Raw genomic sequence first — 20,558 nt, 5'->3', positions numbered from 1 at the left:
TATTGTCGGCAGTCCGATATTATCGGACATCCCTAGTAAATATTACATGTTTTTAAGAATGTGCCTGCTACTACATGATATACTTATAATGTATATAAAACCTTGATGGAGGTGTTTGGATGTTTTAAGAGCACTTTAGAGCGACTCCTATTGGCTCCATCGTTAGCGGACTTTTACTAACGTTTATTTACGAGTTAAAATGCATAAGAAAGGAAAACATGTGTTCTTGTCTTTTTATGTGAATGATAGGCAACATTCCAAAAACAGTGCAGTTCTCCTTTAATGGAAAAAATGGTTTCTTGCTTGCTAACATCATTCCGTACATATTAGAGACTTAGACTTCCTTTTATTGTCATTCAAATTTGAACTTTACAGTACAGATAAGAACAAAATTAGGCTCCAGCACCCCCCGTGACCCCGAAATGGACAAGCGATAGAAAATGGATGGATGGATAGCTCATGGTAGGATAAAAGAGCAATAAGGTGCAGCTATAAATAAATAGATTACTGTACAGATAAATATATTGCACTTTTGCATATGCATCCACGTTTATGGATGTATGTTATATTGTCTTTATATTCCAGCGAGTTAATCCATTTTGGGGGGAATTGAGGGGATTATTTTAAAGCGTTCAAGAGTCTTACGGCCTGAGGGAAGAAGCTGTTACATAACCTGGAGGCATTGGCGTTGTTAGGCCTATTTTAGGGGGGCTCAAGCCCCCCTAAAATATTCTTAAGCCCCCCTAAATAATTTGGTGTTTTTTTGGTTTTTTTTACAAATAAATGCCGACATATTCATTATAAAGTGGCCCAAATATGAGTTTAAATAAATAATCATATAACCTGTTATTATTCACTCAGTTTCCCCTCACTTCGTAGCGTAAGGTAGAGAGCCCCTTTCGTGCGTCGGTATCCAATCCATTCCACTTGTTCATATAGAAAATGCCCACATCACTCAAATTCCAGCCCGCATTTTCTCTGCGACCTTGCTTGCGGTCCTGCAGGTGTACGAAGCACATTATCTTCCTTTACAATGAGTGAAGCTGCACAAAACCTTGTGTGTGCAATTGTAAATCATTTATTTTTTAAGTTTTGTGTTTCTTGTAGAATCTATATAAAGTAATATACATAAGCCTATTGTTAAAATAATGAAAAAAACATCATTAAATATATGTGTTTTATTGTATTGTTACATTAATAGCTGTTTTATTATTATAGGATGGCTTGTTAAACATTTAATAGGATTTTCAGAGGGTGGAAAAACCAAGACATTTAATATAAAATGTAAAATGAATAAATACATAAAAAGAAAAAGAAAATATATGGTTAAAAGCCATCGTCCCGGGGAGCATTTCATTTCGTCCCGTGCATTTAAAAAAAATAATAATAATAACAATGAATAATTTCTAAGTCTTTGTTAGCCGTTTGTGAAGTTTTGTGCTTGTGCGTAACATTCACTCGCATCCTGTGCATCTCCTGGGGGCAAAGCCCCCCCCGTCCTTAAAAGCTAGTGACGCCCCTGCCTGGAGGTATATGCATGTAGCAGAGAAACAACGGCCAACAAGGAGGTCTTGAAGTGAAGAAATGATGATGTCTTTATGTGACAGAGTGTTAAGTTGCCATATAAACCCCACAATTATGAAAAATACTTATATTAAGTTGACAGTTGCCAAGTCCTTCCCCTTGAAATACACATTTATTGAATGAAAAGTCCTAGATGCCACACCTCATCTGAAAAGAGACTTTCAGGGAACAAGATTAGAATCTTTGTGTACACGTTTTGCCGTGCACATTTGAGCAGACTGCCTGGAGTCTTCTCTTGGCCCCATAAAAAGCCTGGCCTCGCCACATGACACACAGTAAAGGAGAACAAAAACATTCTATAGGAGGAATCTGGATAGGAGCTTGTTCAGTGTTGGAAAAAGATGAAACACACATTCATACGTGGATTTATATATAGACACGTGACGAATCGCTTGCTTTCGTTCCATTTGTAACGGTGAATGCAGCCAGAGCACAGCATACGTGACACGGCAATTTCCAGTGCTTGTCATATGCTGTTAAAGGAAAAGGAAGTTTATTTTTATACCCTGTTTGACATCAATTCTATCTATCTACAAACCCTGTTTCCATATGAGTTGGGAAATTGTGTTAGATGTAAATATAAACGAAATACAATTATTTGCAAATCTTTTTCAACCCATATTCAGTTGAATATGCTACAAAGACAAGATATTTGATGTTCAAACTCATAAACTTTATTTTTTTTTTGCAAATAATAATTAACTTAGAATTTCATGGCTGCAACACGTGCCAAAGTAGTTGGGAGAGGGCATGTTCACCACTGTGTTACATGGCCTTTCCTTTTAACAACACTCCGTAAACGTTTGGGAACTGAGGAGACACATTTTTGAAGCTTCTCAAGTGGAATTCTTTCCCATTCTTGCTTGATGTACAGCTTAAGTTGTTCAACAGTCCGGGGGTCTTCGTTGTGGTATTTTAGGCTTCATAATGCGCCACACATTTTCAATGGGAGACAGGTCTGGACTACAGGCAGGCCAGTCTAGTACCCGCACTCTTTTACTATGAAGCCACGTTGATGTAACTAACACGTGGCTTGGCATTGTCTTGCTGAAATAAGCAGGGGCGTCCATGGTAACGTTGCTTGGATGGCAACATATGTTGCTCCAAAACCTGTATGTACCTTTCAGCATTAATGGCGCCTTCACAGATGTGTAAGTGACCCATGCCTTGGGCACTAATACACCCCCATACCATCACAGATGCTGGCTTTTCAACTTTGCGCCTATAACAATCCGGATGGTTCTTTTCCTCTTTGGTCCGGAGGACACGACGTCCACAGTTTCCAAAAACAATTTGAAATGTGGACTCGTCAGACCACAGAACACTTTTCCACTTTGTATCAGTTCAGCTTAGATGAGCTCAGGCCCAGCGAAGCCGACGGCGTTTCTGGGTGTTGTTGATAAACGGTTTTCGCCTTGCATAGGAGAGTTTTAACTTGCACTTACAGATGTAGTGACCAACTGTAGTTACTGACAGTGGGTTTCGTTTCTGAAGTGTTCCTGAGCCCATGTGGTGATATCCTTTACACACTGATGTCGCTTGTTGATGCAGTACAGCCTGAGGGATCGAAGGTCACGGGCTTAGCTGCTTACGTGCAGTGATTTCTCCAGATTCTCTGAACCCTTTGATGATATTACGGACCGTAGATGGTGAAATCCCTAAATTCCTTGCAATAGCTGGTTGAGAAAGGTTTTTCTTAAACTGTTCAACAATTTGCTCACGCATTTGTTGACAAAGTGGTGACCCTCGCCCCATCCTTGTTTGTGAATGACTGAGCATTTAATGGAATCTACTTTTATACCCAATCATGGCACCCACCTGTTTCCAATTTGCCTGTTCACCTGTGGGATGTTCCAAATAAGTGTTTGATGAGCATTCCTCAACTTTATCAGTATTTATTGCCACCTTTCCCAATTTCTTTGTCACGTGTTGCTGGCATCAAATTCTAAAGTTAATGATTATTTGCAAAAAAAAAAATGTTTATCAGTTTGAACATATGTTGTCTTTGTAGCATATTCAACTGAATATGGGTTGAAAATGATTTGCAAATCATTGTATTCCGTTTATATTTACATCTAACACAACTTCCCAACTCATATGGAAACGGGGTTTGTATTAGACATAGCTGTATTGTACATTTTTGTTGGTCTTTTCATTTAACTAAATGATGTGGAACCCACTAGCCGTCCAAGTTGCGCTGGGAAGTTCTAATCATTAGTCGTAGTTTTCTGTGCTTTGATACAGACCAATTAATTTTGCAACAGGGTAACATATTTCTCACAGTAGGTCATGTACTGTCATGGTTGTTAAAGAAATCGGAAGCTACCCACTGCACCAACCACTGCAGGGATTATCTGGAAGAAGCCTTTTACCTATTTGCTTAGTTAAGTCTGGTTGGTAACTTTGTTTTGGTCTTGATTTGTATTCTTCTTGTTTGTTGCAGGCCAGCCAGCTCGGAGTGTACCGGGCCTTTGTGGATAACTATGAGGTTGCTGTGGAGACGGCAGACAAGTGCTGCCAGGCAAACACACATTTTGCCCAGATATCTGAGGTATGTAATCATGCTACACACAGCAGGGACTGCAGCCAAGTGTTTGATGCGGTGCAGCTGCTCGGGACAAGTGATGACAGTGCAGTTTTTTAATGACCCCGCACATTGTAAAGAGAGACAAAGCTCTTTGTAGTGGTATTAATTGTTTTAATTGCACCATTGTGCAATGCGGACAGTCAATCAATCAATCAATCAATCAATCAAAGTTTAGCCCTTAATCACAAATGCCTCAAAGAGCTGCATTAACAACAACATCCTCAGCTCTGATCCCACATCAGCAAGACGAGACTTAAGGAACGCGTGAATAATATTCTCAGCGTTGGTTGTGGACAAAATGGGACTAATTTTAGCAATATTACGGAGATGAAAGAAGGCTGATTTAGTAACACTCTTAATGTTTGACTCAAACGAGGGAGTTGGGTCGAAGATTCTTTACCGAGTTGCTTTGTATAATTGTTTGGTTGTCAAATGTTAACGTGGTAGCTTGTTGACAATGAGTCAGAACTTCGAATTTTATAAGGTAGTGATCAGACATTATTTTACTGTATGGGAGTACCATAACTTTGGAGGTGGTGACACCCCGGAAGAGGCGTGGGTTAATTTATTATTTGTGTCAGACCACGGCTATCAATTATAGTCTGGAGCGCCACACACAGAGGGTCTGATGGTGACTATGATTTTATTAACTTATTTTGTCTTCCTAACAGAATCTCAAAGTCAAATGCACAAAGGACTGCAAAGATCAATCAGAGAAGAAATCCCTGGAGAGTGAGTATCGAGTGCAGAAATGAAGGGTGGACATGGTCATTATTAGTGGAGTTTTTGGAGCCATGACTAGTTTTGAGCTGATTCCTTCCCCTCTACAGCTCTTCTTTACAAGCCTGTGGACCGAGTGACCCGCAGCACACTAGTTTTGCATGTAAGTCGACCTGCAAAGTAGGGGGGGGGGGACCGGTTCACAAAATCCACAGTTCGGATCTTTGACACAGTTTTACTGTTCGGTTCGGTGTACTCTGTTGTTCTTTTTAACACACCAGAATACAATAACATACCAATAATCCATCATGACTGTTTATCAATTGTGGTTCTTGAAAAAATATCTTATAAAATAAAACCTAAAAATGGCTCCTGTAGCTCTGACCCTTGAATTAGTGTAAACAAAAAATGTAACTGTACAATCTTTTAAACACATTATATATATATATATATATATATATATATATATATACCATCAACATAAAGTGAAGCACAAGTTGTATCAGTATACTAGTTTAAAAAAAAATAATTTAAAAACAAAAATAATTGAATACAAAAATGTACATTAATTGTTAAAATACATTACTGGACAATTTTCACCAGGATTCTACTGCAAGTCAAAGCATAATCATTTTGTGACACAAATGTACTAATAAGTGCTCTCAGTTAAATATTGCTTATCTAATAAATTTTTCTGAAAGCTTTATTTAGTTAGTGCAGACTTAGACTTAGACAAACTTTATTGTTCCACAAGGGAAATTGTTCCACAAAGTAGCTCAGTTTCATAGGATGGAAAGGGTAAGGATGGAAGGATAATGCAGGTATTAAGTGGACAAAAAATGTTCCATAGTAGCAATATAAAATATAACATATATGTAGGGATGATGTTCGAAACCGGTTCTCCCGGTTGTTCGATAAGAAAAGAACCGTTCGATAAGAAAAGAACCGATTCCATGGACTTGAATCCCTTTTTGAGAACCGGTTCCCGTTATCGAGACCACTATAGTAAAGAAAAAGAGTTGGTTTTTATTCGAATCCCTGGGAACGAATCCCGTCCCACAAGAAATGCCCTGTGGGACATCACAGGAAATGACGTAGCTCAGTCTAATGACTGAACTACGTCATTTCCTGTGATGTCCCACAAGCAGCAAAAATAATGGACCGGAAAAAACGCCTCACGGCATGGCTATTCACCTATAGTGATCACAGAGACAGGTTGTTTTTGTGTTACTGTATATATTTGTTTTTCTGAAAAATCTCACTTAATATACTTTGGGTAACAACAGTCAATATGTATTTATTTTATTTTTTTAGGGGGGTAACAGTCAATATTTATTAATTTTTTTAATATATATTTTTTCCTTATAAAATAAAAGTGAGCTTTTGTTAAACCAAATATTGTTTTTTTCCATATAAAACAACCTATCTGGATTCGATAAGAGAATCGATAAGGAATCGGTTCGATAAGAGGATTCGATAATGGGCTCGAACTCGATAATTTCTTATCAAACATCAACCCTACATATATGTAATATTTACGTATTATATATACAGTATATAATATATACTTGTATATTATATTATTATATTATACTATATTTCTATATAATACATACAATATATAACAAATCCCAATTACCAAGTACAATATTACAGTATATGTAATAGCAGCAAAAAAAAATACAAATAAAATACAAATAAAAAAGCTGGCAAGCTAAAAATGTACTGCTCTTAAGGGCTTAGGGGCACTTGACGGCTGTTATGTTTTTGAGTGAAACGACTCAACTAGGCTGTGTAGAAAAAAGAGAGTGCCTCCCAAGTAACCTCTGCCGTTCTGTCTGTACATTGAGCTTGCAACGGTGATGTCGTCCACAACAACACACGCAGATGAGATGTGTTGTAGGTCAGTGGTCCCCAACCACCGGGCCGCACAAGAAATAAAAAAATAAAAAAATAAAATTGTTTTTTTTCTTTTTTTTATTAAATCAACATAAAAAACACAAGATACACTTAAAATTAGTGCACCAACCCAAAAAAACCCTCTCCCCCATTTACACACATTCACACTCATTCGCACAAAAGGGTTGTTTCTTTCTGTTATTAATATTTCTGGTCCCTACATTATATATCAATACAGTCTGCAGGGATACAGTCCGTAAGCACACATGATTGTATTTTTTTATGACAAAAATAATAATAAAAAATAAATGATCGGCGCTGGACTCATGATTTCACCAGACAAATGTTACTTCCTACCCCGATGACAGAATTTCACTCACATTTATGTCACTTTCCGTGATATTCCATGTTCATTTTTTTATTGGCTCCGATTCCGTCCACGCCCTTAACATGAAAATCATATGGCCTTACTTCGCCTCATGTTTGGTATGATCAGAACTACATGTGCACGCGTCAAACTGATGAGTAAAACAAAGAAAAAACATAATCTGAGCAACATATGCGCTTTGAATTGTGTCAGGTCAACAGAACGGCTTAGATTTTTTTTCATAAACTGTTCCCTTTCTGCTCCAAATTCATCCTGCAAAGCCCTGACTGAAATTGTCTTTGTTTTGTTATTGTAGGATTTACTGAAGCATACTCCCTCCAGCCACCCTGACTATCCACTGTTACAGGATGCTCTGCGCATCTCACAGAACTTCTTGTCCAGCGTTAATGAAGAAATCACCCCTCGCAGACAGTCCATGACAGTAAAGAAGGGAGAGGTCAGTGTAACTTTATATCTTGCAATCCGCAAAAGGTTGAATCAAGGCAACTGGACTCTTTTTGTTTGTTGAAGATACACTATATTGCCAAAAGTATTTGGCCACCTGCCTTGACTCACATGTGAACTTGAAGTGCCATCCCACTCCTAACCCATAGGGTTCAATATGATGTCGGTCCACCTTTTGCAGCCATCACAGCTTCAACTCTTCTGGGAAGAATGCCCACAAGGTTGCGGAGTGTGTTTATAGGAATTTTCTATAGAGATGTCCGATAATGGCTTTTTTGCAGATATTTCGATATTGTCCAACTCCTAATTACCGATTCCGATATCAACCGATATCGATATATACAGTCGTGGAATTAACACATTATTATGCCTAATTTTGTTGTGATGCCCCGCTGGATGCATTAAACAATGTAACGAGGTTTTCCAAAAATAAATCAACTCAAGTTATGGAAAAAAAATGCCAACATGGCACTGCCATATTTATTATTGAAGTCACAAAGTGCATTTTTTTTTAACATGCCTCAAAACAGCAGCTTGGAATTTGGGACATGCTCTCCCTAAGAGAGCATGAGGAGGTGGAGGTGGGCGGGGTTGGGGGGCGGGGTTGAGGGAGGGGGAGGGGTAGCGGGTGGTGTATATTGTAGCGTCCCGGAAGAGTTAGTGCTGCAAGGGGTTCTGGGTATTTGTTCTGTTGTGTTTATGTTGTGTTACGGTGCGGATGTTCTCCCGAAATGTGTTTGTCATTCTCGTTTGGTGTGGGTTCACAGTGCGGTGCATATTTGTAACAGTGTTAAAGTTGTTTATACCGCCACCCTCAGTGTGACCTGTATGGCTGTTGACCAAGTATGATTTGCATTCACTTGTATGTGTGAAAAGCCGTAGGTATTATGTGACTGGGCACGCAAAGGCAGTCCCTTTAAGGATTATTGGCGCTCTGTACTTCTCCCTACGTCCGTGTACACAGCGGCGTTTTAAAAAGTCATACATTTTACTTTTTGAAACCGATACCGATAATTTCCGATATTACATTTTAAAGCATTTTATCGGCCGATAATATCGGCAGCCCGATATTATTGGACATCTCTAATTTTGATCATTATTGCTTACAGTTTAGGAAAACCTTGAGTTAAAGATTTTAGAAAATGTTTGGTTTTCAAAAACTGTAGACCATGACCACCAAAATTATAACACAACAGCTTGTCATATTTCATTTTGTATGGAAGGAGTTTAAGTCACATATGTTTTACATTTGAAGTTGAATGACTGAAATTAATGGACTTTTACACGATATCCTATTGTTTTTAGTTCCACCTGTACATGTACAAATACTTGTGTGCTGTGACGATACTGAAATGAACAGACTTGAATTTTAAAATCCAATCAGGGACTTTGTGAAATGTCTCTTCTCCCACGCTTCCACTCTAATTTTGGTGTTGACTGTAAATGCTGGGTGCACAGGGTGCATGGACGCGCCAATAAAAGCTGGTCGCTGACTCATTCACGCCTGTCTGCCGGAGTTGTGAAGGAAGCAGAGCAGAAGGAAGCTCATGACTAACCAGTGCCAGCACCGGAGGCGAAGGTCTGTGAGTTGCAAATGAGGAAGACCGGTTGATTCGCTAAAAGCTCACTCCCATCCTTCCTGACTGCAGCATCACTTCCGTCTCCTGGAGTTGCCCTGGAAGTGGGTCTCCTTTATACCAATACTTTTTATGTTGCCTTTCAACATTATAATTGCCAAAAGCCATTGTGCGCGACAAACTAGCCCATTTGCCCACGTATCGTGCCCAAACAAACAATCCTAAGTAATAGTGACTTTTTGAAAGAAATTTGCAAGTGCCAGCAGTTTGCTAAAGAAGGTGAAAAACACTATTAAATTCAAAAAATAACTTGCAGCAAATAACAAAGCTTGCGTGAGCATTCCTTCCACCCCCTTCCCTCTCATTATTTAAAATCTTCAATAAGGGTAAAAGTAACGTTAAATGTTAATTTATACATTCATCATTTACATGCATTTTATATTGTTTTTGGCATGTAAAACTATAATTATTCTCTATAGAATGTGTATTGTGTTCATATGTGTCGAGGGTTGGAATAGAGATGTCCGATAATGGCTTTTTTGCCGATATCCGATATTGTCCAACTCTTAATTACGGATACCGATATATACAGTCGTGGAATTAACACATTATTATGCCTAATTTTGTCGTGATGCCCCACTGGATGCATTAAACAATGTAACAAGGTTTTCCAAAATAAATCAACTCAAGTTATGGAAAAAAAATGCCAACATGGCACTGCCGTATTTATTATTGAAGTCACAAAGTGCATTATTTTATTTAACATGCCTCAAAACAGCAACTTGGAATTTGGGACATGCTCTCCGTGAGAGAGCATGAGGAGGTTGAGGTGGGCGGGGTTGCGGGGGGTTATATTGTAGTGTCCCGGAAGAGTTAGTGCTGCAAGGGGTTCTGGGTATTTGTCCTGTTGTGTTTATGTTGTGTTACGGTGCGAATGTTCTCCCGAAATGTGTTTGTCATTCTTGTTTGGTGTGGGTTCACAGTGTGGCGCATATTTGTAACAGTGTTAAAGTTGTTTATACGGCCACCCTCAGTGTGACCTGTATGGCTGTTGACCAAGTACGCCTTGCTTGTGTGTGTGAAAAGCCATATATATTATGTGATTGGGCCGGCACGCAAAGGCAGTGCCTTTAAGGTTTATTGGCGCTCTGTACTTCTCCCTACGTCCGTGTACGCAGCGGCGTTTTAAAAAGTCATAAATTTTACTTTTTGAAACCGCTACCGATAATTTTGAAACCAATACCAATAATTTCCGATAATACATTTTAAAGCATTTATCGGCCGATAATATCGGCAGTCCGATATTATCGACATCCCTAGTTTGGAATGGATAATTGGATTTACATTATCTTATAGAAAAAATTACCTCAGTTTTCGTGTGGTAGTCTTTGTCGAAACTTTTGGAATGCACTAATATTAACAAAAACTGAGGTACCACAGTAGAGTTTTTTTTGGTGAGAAATATAAGATAATGCAACTGTGGAAGTTTCTTCCTCGCACAGGAGCCCAGCGTGCAGGTTTTAACAAGGTTTTTAATGATCATATGTTTTTCATAAAAGTTTTCTCTCGCAGAACGTGACTTTTCAGTCACGTCCGTATCCTCTCTCCCTCTCTGCTCCCGGCCGCTTACTGTTAATGACAACAGATGATTAGATTAACACGTACCACCTGGGAAATCTAATCACCTGCCAGCTGTGTCTCGCCGTCAACACTGCCACGCCCCCGTCTGATGGTGCTCTGTCCTCAGCACCATGGACAGAGGCAGTGACCTTTGCTCCTGCAGGCAGCGCTGGCTACACCTCCCTCCACAGCAACACTTTTAGCAAATTATTCAAATTATTCCATTATTTCCTTTCATGACATATGATTGTTTGAGCAAAATAAGTCAATCAATTTAAAATAAGTAAAAAGCGTCTCTCCTCCAAAGCCTTGTGTCCCAGCATTTATTCCCTGAGTTCATAAACAATATAACAAAATGTATACCACATCAATAATGTACTGTAGCAAAACAAACAACACCAGTAAACAGATATTTGTTCAAATTAACATAGAGGAGAATTGAAAAATATCAATATCCTCATGCTAGTGTCAATCCAATACTGATACTGGCTTTGGTATCGATATTTAGATCGATCGCCCCCGCCCACACTCAATACCAAATCTCTTTGCAGCTGCTGATTTGCAAAAGAGGGTGCACGAACAGCTGTTTTTTCCATTGGATTATTGAGCAGTTGGCGTCCCGTTTGTGTCGTCTAAAGGAATAAGCGGATGTTATCCTTTTTTGAAACCAGGACACTGTCAGACAGTTTGGAGTGCCTCTCAGCCACCACTGAACAACATGGATTTCCTTGTTTTGGCCGTATTGCAGTGTTTGGCAACAACGTCTCACATGGGCTGTGTCACAATGTAAACAGCCTCCACCCCAGAGGGCAGAGGGGCTGGGAGCCAGCAGCCACTCTAGCCTCAGAGAAAAGGAGAAAACACACCATTTTCTTTCAGATTCATTTTTACTGTACTTTTTATTATAATAGTGATTCGACTGTAACTTCGATGTGTATGCACTAGAGATGCGCGGATAGGCAATTATTTCATCCGCAACCGCATCACAAAAGTCGTCAACCATCCGCCATCCACCCCAACTAACATTTAATCAAAACCGCACCCGCCCGCCATCCGCCACCCGCCCGTTGTTATATATCTAATATAGACGATGCAAGGCATTAGTGAGGTTATAAAGCTTTTGCCTATTAAAGAAAGGAGACTGATTCAATGCAGCAGAGACATTCAATGCGTGCCACGCTGTCACGGCCCAGACGCACACCAGTGCGCAATCATCTGGGAGCCGCGCTGAGCGCACCTCCAAGTGCGCTCGCGCCACTCAAACTGCTGCAGGCAGCTGCGTTCTATCTTGTTTTAACATCCTGTGGCACTCTTCTGGGATCACGGCGGACGAAACTGCTCATGCTCAGGGTGTTTGTGGAGGTTCGGGGTTTTGCACAAATGTGATGCACCATGTTAGATGTCCCGGTTTTGTGACTGTCGTAGACATAAACAGCGTCGCAGCTCTTGCAAATCACGTAGCCAGCATTACTATCATCCTGATTTACAACCTCATAAAAACGAGTCCACGCTGAACTTTTCTGGCCTTTTTTTCCCCTGGTCTTTAGTATTCCCTTTTTTAGTTTGTCGCGTACCACGTTTGCTGCCGGCGTTGCCATCTCTTTTTTTTTTCTTCTTCTGTTGTGGCATGCTGCAGGTGCCTGCTCGTTTTTCGTATGTGGGTAACAACATTTAACTATGTATATATATTTCCGAATTGGTTTAACTGCCACCCGCCTGAATCTATTTAAAATCTAATTTTTTTTAAATTTCAACCGCCCGACCCGACCCGCGGATAAAATCTTTTTTTTATTTATTTCAACCGCCCGACCCGCGGATAATCCGCGGACTCCGCGGTTGTGACATAAGTCGTAGATATTATGTGATTGGGCCGACACGCAAAGGCAGTGCCTTTAAGGTTTTTTTGCGCTCTGTACTTCTCCCTACGTCCGTGTATACAGCGGCGTATCAAAAAGTCATAAATTTTACTTTTTGAAACCGATACCGATAATTTTGAAACCGATACCGATAATTTCCGATATTACATCTTAAAGCATTTATCGGCCGATTTATATCGGCAGTCCGATTTTATCGGACATCTCTAGTCATTTATTATTTTTTTAAATGGATGATATTGTTGCTGGGGCAGCACGGTGGTAGAGGGGTTAGTGCGTCTGCCTCACAATACGAAGGTCCTGAGTGGTCGTGAGTTCAATCCCGGCCTCGGGATCTTTCTGTGTGGAGTTTGCATGTTCTCCCGGTGACTGCGTGGGTTCCCTCCGGGTACTCCGGCTTCCTCCCACTTCCAAAGACATGCACCTGGGGATAGGTTGATTGGCAACACTAAATTGGCCCTAGTGTGTGGATGTGAGTGTGAATGTTGTCTGTCTATCTGTGTTGGCCCTGCGATGAGGTGGCGACATGTCCAGGGTGTACCCGCCTTCCGCCCGATTGTAGCTGAGATAGGCTCCAGTGCCCCCCGCGACCCCGAAGGGAATAAGCGGTAGAAAATGGATGGATGGATGGATATTGTTGCTGTTTTTGGAGAGTAAAATCATGATTTTAACCTTTGGGAACAAGCTTTTTTGCTCTACCAGAATATGCTGAGTGTATGTCACACTTGGCTTTACTGTAATCATGGTGGGGGACGAGGAAAGACTGGTGTGTTGTTTCCTTTATTTTTGATAAGCTTACAATGTTATGCGGGGGGGGGGCGCAAAATATTTTCTTCTTCGTGGGGGGGAGTAACAGAAAATATTTACGAAGCACTGGTTTAAACACTGTTATCACAGAAGTAGTATTTAAATTTGATACAGTAATAGCAGGTGAATTAATATAAATGATTACATTCTGAAGTGCAGTTCTTGTCCCTGTACAGCGTTTGTAACAGCCTTTTTTAAAATTTCCTTCCTGTCGGTAGAATCGTCAGCTTCTGAGAGATCGCTTCATGGTGGAGCTGGTTGAAGGTTCCAGGAAACTCCGTCATGTCTTCCTCTTCACTGACCTGCTGCTCTGTACCAAGCTGAAGAAACAGGCTGTAGGGTGAGTCAGGACAACATCCTCTGGTTCATCATTTAGGGCCCTATTTTCCCGTCAGCGCTTAAGTGATTTTCTGCCCGCTTGAAGTTATTTACGTTTCTCTTATTTGTATTCTCCCATTCAGCCTGCGGGCACGCCCAGCCCGCGTAAATGAGGCACAAAGTACAAACCCCGTTTCCATATGAGTTGGGAAATTGTGTTAGATGTAAATATAAACGGAATACAGTGATTTGCAAATCATTTTCAACCCATATTCAGTTGAATATGCTACAAAGACAACATATTTGATGTTCAAACTCAGAAACCTTATTTTTTTTTTGCAAATAATGATTAACTTAGAATTTCATGGCTGCAACACGTGCCAAAGTAGTTTTTTTTTTTATGTTGATTTAATTAAAAAAAACAAAAGAAAACAATACCGATAATAAAAAAAAACGATACCGATAATTTCCGATCTTACATTTTACCGCATTTATCGGCCGATAATATCTGCAGGCCGATATTATCGGACATCTCTAAACTTATACTAAAAAGTAGTTTATTGTTCTTAATGGAAAGGCAACAAGGCTTTACTCTCGGGGTCTACGAGCCGCTCAGGCAAATCATATGGTCTAAAAATGCATTTTTCCATCGATAACATGACATCATCGCGCCAAGTGCGTGCTCTTTCAGTCAATTAGTGCGCAAGAAATATATATATATATATATATATATATATATATACATACATACATACATGTATATGTGTGTATATATGTATATATATATATATATATATATATATATATATATATATATATATATATATATATATATATATAATTAATTGTATATATATATATATATATATATATATATATATATATATAAAATTAATTGTATATATATAATTATATATATATATATATATATATATATATATATATATATATATATATATATACATATTTATTTACAGCCCAGCCCCCGGCCCAAATTTTTTTAATTGTAATTTTGAGGAATTTATCTGAATGTGCATGAACAAAATTGTTTGAATTGTCACATGTTAAATGTTTAAATATTAACTGTCAGTTTACTGTCCATTTGGCTGTCATCCGTTTTAATTATGAGACACAATTGTGTCAAAATCATGATTTATTTTTTTTCATGCTTGAAATAAGAAATTATTACTTTAAAAAAGTAGTTTTGTACTTGTGAGTGTTGATGACACAGCTTTGCAACAGTTGATATTCTAGTTTTGACCATGTTTTACTCAATATAGGTCATCAAATCTCAGCAACAAGCTGTAATATCTTACTGGGATAATTTAGGACCAAAACCCTTAAAACAAGTAAAACACTCTGAACATAAAATCTGCTTAGTGAGAAGAATTATCTTATCAGACAGAAAATAAGCAAATATCACCCTTATTTGAGATATTTCATCTTACTTAGATTTTAGTTTTTGCAGTGCAGAAAAGATTAGAGGGCTTTCTGAGAGTCTGTTTTATAATTGTATTATGTGTGGCGTACACTGCATCCAAACTTCAAGTGCAATATGTTTTTCCTTCTTGGGGCACTGGACTTGTTGTAGCCTCAGAGGCGAAAATTTAAGTCAATGCAAGAATATCGGGATGTGACAGGGAACACCCACATTTACTGTAAGGGTTGCTCCACCCAGAGTGCGCATCTTGGATAAAAGCGCATAGTGACAGACCTAAGTAGACGGGCAGAATGCTGCACAGACAGAATCCGTGTAATTTTGCATCTTTTTTCACTTAAGCACATGGGATAATAGGGCCCTCAGAGATTGAGAATCTCACAGGCAAAGTCAAACCCTTCTCTCAGGTCTATGCTGCAAAAAGTACCTGTAGTGAACAGCTTTGAAAAAAGTATAGTCTAGATATCTTGTCCTCAAACAGCAAAGGACAACAGTATGACTGCAAGTGGTACATTCCGCTGGTTGACCTGACCTTCCAGACCATCGAGGACTGCGAGTCGACCCCCATCCCTCTGGTCCAGGATGAGGAGATTGATGCCATCAAGATCAAAATATCCCAGATCAAGAATGAGATTCAAAGAGAGAAGGTAAGGGTAGAATCTAGAAATGGGTAGCATGAGAAAAGCATTAACCTGGCGTCTGTTTGTTCTTTAGAGAACCACCAAAGGACTAAAAGTGGTGGAGCGACTGAGGAAGAAGTTATCAGAGCAGGAGTCTCTGCTTCTTCTAATGTCGCCCAACATGGCTTTCAGAGTGGCTCACAGAAATGGGAAGGTGAGCTACTACGAATACACAGACTATTACAGAATTCTTATAATCAAGTTTGCTTGTTTGTGTAATTCTACATTGTTGGAGGTACAGAACCCCACCAGTTTCATATGCACATTCACCGAACCCTTCTTTAGTGAAAAATAAAATGTTGTTTTTTTCAAATTCAAGACAAAGTTATATGTTTTTGGTAACACTTTAGTATGGGGAACATATTCTAAGTAACAAAGACTTAATTTAGAGTTATTTGGTTAGGGTTAGGGCAGTACGGTGGAAGAGGGGTTAGTGCATCTGCCTCACAATGCGAAGGTCCTGAGTAGTCTTGGGTTCAATCCCGGGCTCTGGATCTTTCTGTGTGGAGTTTGCATGTTCTCCCCGTGCCTGCGTGGGTTCCCTCCGGGTACTCCGGCTTCCTCCCACTTCCAAAGACATGCACCTGGGGATAGGTTGATTGGCAACACTAAATTGGCCCTAGTGTGTGAATGTTGTCTGTCTATCTGTGTTGGCCCTGCGATGAGGTGGCGACTTGTCCAGGGTGTACCCCGCCTTCCGCCCGATTGTAGCTGAGATAAGCTCCAGCGCCCCTCGCGACCCCAAAGGGAATAAGCGGTAGAAAATGGATGGGATGGATCAATCAATCAATCAATGTTTATTTATATAGCCCTAAATCACAAGTGTCTCAAAGGGCTGCACAAGCCACAACGACATCCTCGGTACAAAGCCCACATAAGGGCAAGGAAAAACTCACCCCAGTGGGACGTCGATGTGAATGACTATGAGAAACCTTGGAGAGGACCGCATATGTCGGTAACCCCCCCCTCTAGAGGAGACCGAATGCAATGGATGTCGAGTGGGTCTGACATAATATTGTGAGAGTCCAGTCCATAGTGGATCCAACATAATAGTAAGAGTCCAGTCCATAGTGGGGCCAGCAGGACACCATCCCGAGCGGAGACGGGTCAGCAGCGCAGAGATGTTCCCAGTCGATGCACAGGCGAGCGGTCCACCCCGGGTTCCGACTCTGGACAGCCAGCACTTCATCCATGGCCACCGGACCTGTGCCCCCCCACCCCCTCCACAGGAAGAGAGGAGCAGAGGAGAAAAGAAAAGAAACGGCAGATCAACTGGTCTAAAAGGGGGGCTATTTAAAGGCTAGAGTATACAAATGAGTTTTAAGATGGGACGTAAATGCTTCTACTGAGGTGGCATCTCTAATTGTTACCGGGAGGGCATTCCATAGTACTGGAGCCCCAATAGAAAACGCTCTATAGCCCGCAGACTTTTTTTGGGCTCTGGGAATCACTAATAAGCCGGAGTTCTTTGAACGCAGATTTCTTGCCGGGACATATGGTACAATACAATCGACAAGATAGGCTGGAGCTAGACCGTGTAGTATTTTATACGTAAGTAGTAAAACCTTAAAGTCACATCTTAAGTGCACAGGAAGCCAGTGCAGGTGAGCCAGTATAGGCGTAATATGATCAAACTTTCTTGTTCTTGTCAAAAGTCTAGCAGCCGCATTTTGTACCAATTGTAGTCTTTTAATGCTAGACATAGGGAGACCCGAAAATAATACGTTACAGTAGTCGAGACGAGACGTAACGAACGCATGAATAATGATCTCAGCGTCGCTAGTGGATAAAATAGAACGAATTTTAGCGATATTACGGAGATGAAAGAAGGCCGTTTTAGTAACACTCTTAATGTGTGACTCAAAGGAGAGAGTTGGGTCGAAGATAATACCCAGATTCTTTACTGATTCGCCTTGTGTAATTGTTTGGTTGTCAAATGTTAAGGTGGAATTATTAAATAAATGTCGGTGTTTAGCAGGACCGATAATCAGCATTTCCGTTTTCTTGGCGTTGAGTTGCAAGAAGTTAGCGGACATCCATTGTTTAATTTCATTAAGACACGCCTCTAGTTGACTACAATCCGGCGTGTTGGTCAGCTTTAGGGGCATGTAGAGTTGGGTGTCATCAGCATAACAATGAAAGCTAACACCGTATTTGCGTATGATGTCGCCTAGCGGCAGCATGTAAATACTAAAGAGTGCAGAGCCAAGAACCGAACCCTGAGGAACTCCGCACGTTACCTTAACATAGTCCGAGGTCCCATTGTTATGGGAGACGCACTGCATCCTGTCAGTAAGATAAGAGTTAAACCACGACAAAGCTAAGTCTGACATACCAATACGTGTTTTGATACGCTCTAATAAAATATTATGATGGTTAGGGCTAGAGGGTTAGGGTTATAATAAGGCCATGCCGAATAAGGCATTAATAAGTACTTAATAATGACTAGTTAAGAGCTAATATGTTACTAATTTGCATGTTAATAAGCAACTTCTTAATGGTGAATATGTTCCCCATCCTAAAGTGTTACCATGTTTTTAAATGAACCGTCCATGAACATCACCTTGTTCAAAGAACAAAACCAACACAGTGCATAAACTCACAACAAATTACACACCTGCAAATCAGTCTGACTTTTGCTGTTGCTGTATCTGTAATACGCTGATAGGGAGAAGTTTTTATTTACACGATGAGTCGGGTGTGTCTTGACCTCCGCCGAACCCCTGAGCCCGACTCACCGAACCCCTAGGGTTCGATCGAACCCAGGTTAAGAACCACTGTTCTAAAGACAGATATTGCTCAGGTTTGGGGCTACGACTTAGTTCCTAGTTCTGTGACCTTGCAACATTTCTCTAATGCGGTTGTATGTGGGGGTTGTGTGTGTGGGCATTGGGCATTGTTTGGGCATTCGCAGCACTTTTGTTGTGCAATATTTTTTTTTCCTTTGCAGCATAATTCCCGTTGCTTGTGTTGTATGGTATTTATGTTTTTGGTTTTTGCATCATTGATGCATTGGCCCCTGATACCCACCATATGTTTTTAAAATGAAATACTGTATGTGCCTTGGTTTAGTAAAAGTTAGGAAGCACTTGAATAGTGTGCACAAGATTTCCCTTGTGAGGGGATGCTGTCCTCTGCTGTTTAGAGCATGTCATTACAGCACCCAATTAAAATTCAGTTCAAATCCCATCCTGTCATCCAGGGTTTCACATTTCTCATCTCCTCTGACTACGAACGGGCTGAATGGAGGGATATCATCCGTGAACAGCAAAAGAAATGCAAGTCTTCTCATACTATCGTGATGATGTCCTAAATATGTATCTGAATATGTATTGATGTATATCTTGTAGGTTTCAAAAGCTTCTCACTAACATCCCTGGAGCTGCAGATGCTTACTAACTCATGTGTGAAACTCCAGACTGTCCACACTGTTCCAGTGACCATGAACAAAGAGGGTGAGGTTCACAAATGTCTTAATTGAAACATACTTTTGTATTTCTGACTCAACATATTTTCCCCACACAGATGATGAATCTCCGGGGTTGTACGGATTCCTGAATGTAATTGTCCACTCTGCATGTGGACTCAAGCAGAGCTTAAGTAAGTGTCGTAGAAACGGGGTGTGATGTTACTTAATGCTCTACGCACTGGTTTGTTTTGTGTGGAAGAACAGCTGCGGTGATGGGGAGCACGTAGGATTAGTCAGGAACACTGTGTGGTGTGTACACAAGCTGCCTTCAATTTCACTTTATCACTGCTTGCTTAAACTCAAGCATTTTAGACACAACTGTAGACACAAAAGCTATTTATTTAAATGGCAGTGCGTTTCCCACCTAGGCCTTCAGTGATGTCCGACTTCAATGATTACCTCTCAAAATACCATAATTTATGTCCCCACATTGCTGGAGGAATACTATACAGGAACACATTTACGCCCTACTGTGCATTGAAACACATCAACAGTGTATAAAACAGGTTATTTTCTGGCGCATTTAAAAATCAATTAAAAAGCATCAGCAATTAAAACATAACTTATGTGGTACTGTCAAAATTTAAATTGCAAAAAATATATTAAACATGAAAAAAATAAAGAAATAAAATATCTGAATTCACAATTTATAGCACCCATTCGACGCCGTATAAGCCGGTGGTACCGCTCGTAGTCAGCTTATTCGAGTGGAAATGGCGAGCATTTCCCCATTTCATCGCCGGGACAGCTGAGCTAGCTTGCGGGGTTGGCCGACATCGTCTCACAAGATGTAGTTTCTCTTTAAATATCCTTCTTGAAAATGGCCTTGCCAATACTTATCTGCCACCTAATCAACGTTTTGTTCTCCTTCTTTGTGGGTTAAAAAAGTGAGTATCGGTGATTTCTCTGCAAGCCCGGTATGGCTACGGCGCAACACTTCCTGCTTCCTGCTAAATTGAAACTTGTGATTGGATACTCACTTTGGAATGACAAGTGAGTATCCAATCACAGTCTCGTTAACATCAGGCTACTTAGATAGGCTACTGTCAACAACCTGTGATCTGATTGACTATCACAACTGTCTATCAACTGTATGTGTTCTCAAATTCATCCGCTAACGGTCCCGGTGAGTAACCAATCACAGGACGCGTAA

At 40.2% G+C, this 20,558-nt stretch overlaps 1 protein-coding gene across 1 annotated transcript in view; it reads left to right on the top strand.

The window, feature by feature from the left end:
* Positions 1-20,558, top strand: part of LOC140679248 (breakpoint cluster region protein-like) — a 104,127-nt gene that overhangs the window by 52,480 nt on the left and 31,089 nt on the right. Inside the window, exons 6-15 of the mRNA XM_072914263.1 lie at positions 4,028-4,135; positions 4,843-4,903; positions 5,002-5,054; positions 7,474-7,614; positions 13,719-13,840; positions 15,738-15,903; positions 15,971-16,090; positions 19,139-19,214; positions 19,287-19,391; positions 19,462-19,536. Coding sequence (XP_072770364.1) covers positions 4,028-4,135; positions 4,843-4,903; positions 5,002-5,054; positions 7,474-7,614; positions 13,719-13,840; positions 15,738-15,903; positions 15,971-16,090; positions 19,139-19,214; positions 19,287-19,391; positions 19,462-19,536 — 1,027 coding nt within the window. The remainder of the gene's footprint in view (positions 1-4,027; positions 4,136-4,842; positions 4,904-5,001; positions 5,055-7,473; positions 7,615-13,718; positions 13,841-15,737; positions 15,904-15,970; positions 16,091-19,138; positions 19,215-19,286; positions 19,392-19,461; positions 19,537-20,558) is intronic.

This window comes from Nerophis lumbriciformis, linkage group LG12 (assembly GCF_033978685.3).
Source record: "Nerophis lumbriciformis linkage group LG12, RoL_Nlum_v2.1, whole genome shotgun sequence".
Lineage (NCBI taxonomy): Eukaryota > Metazoa > Chordata > Actinopteri > Syngnathiformes > Syngnathidae > Nerophis > Nerophis lumbriciformis.
Note: the sequence above shows the minus strand (reverse complement) of the source record. Positions and strands in the feature narration are given on the sequence as shown.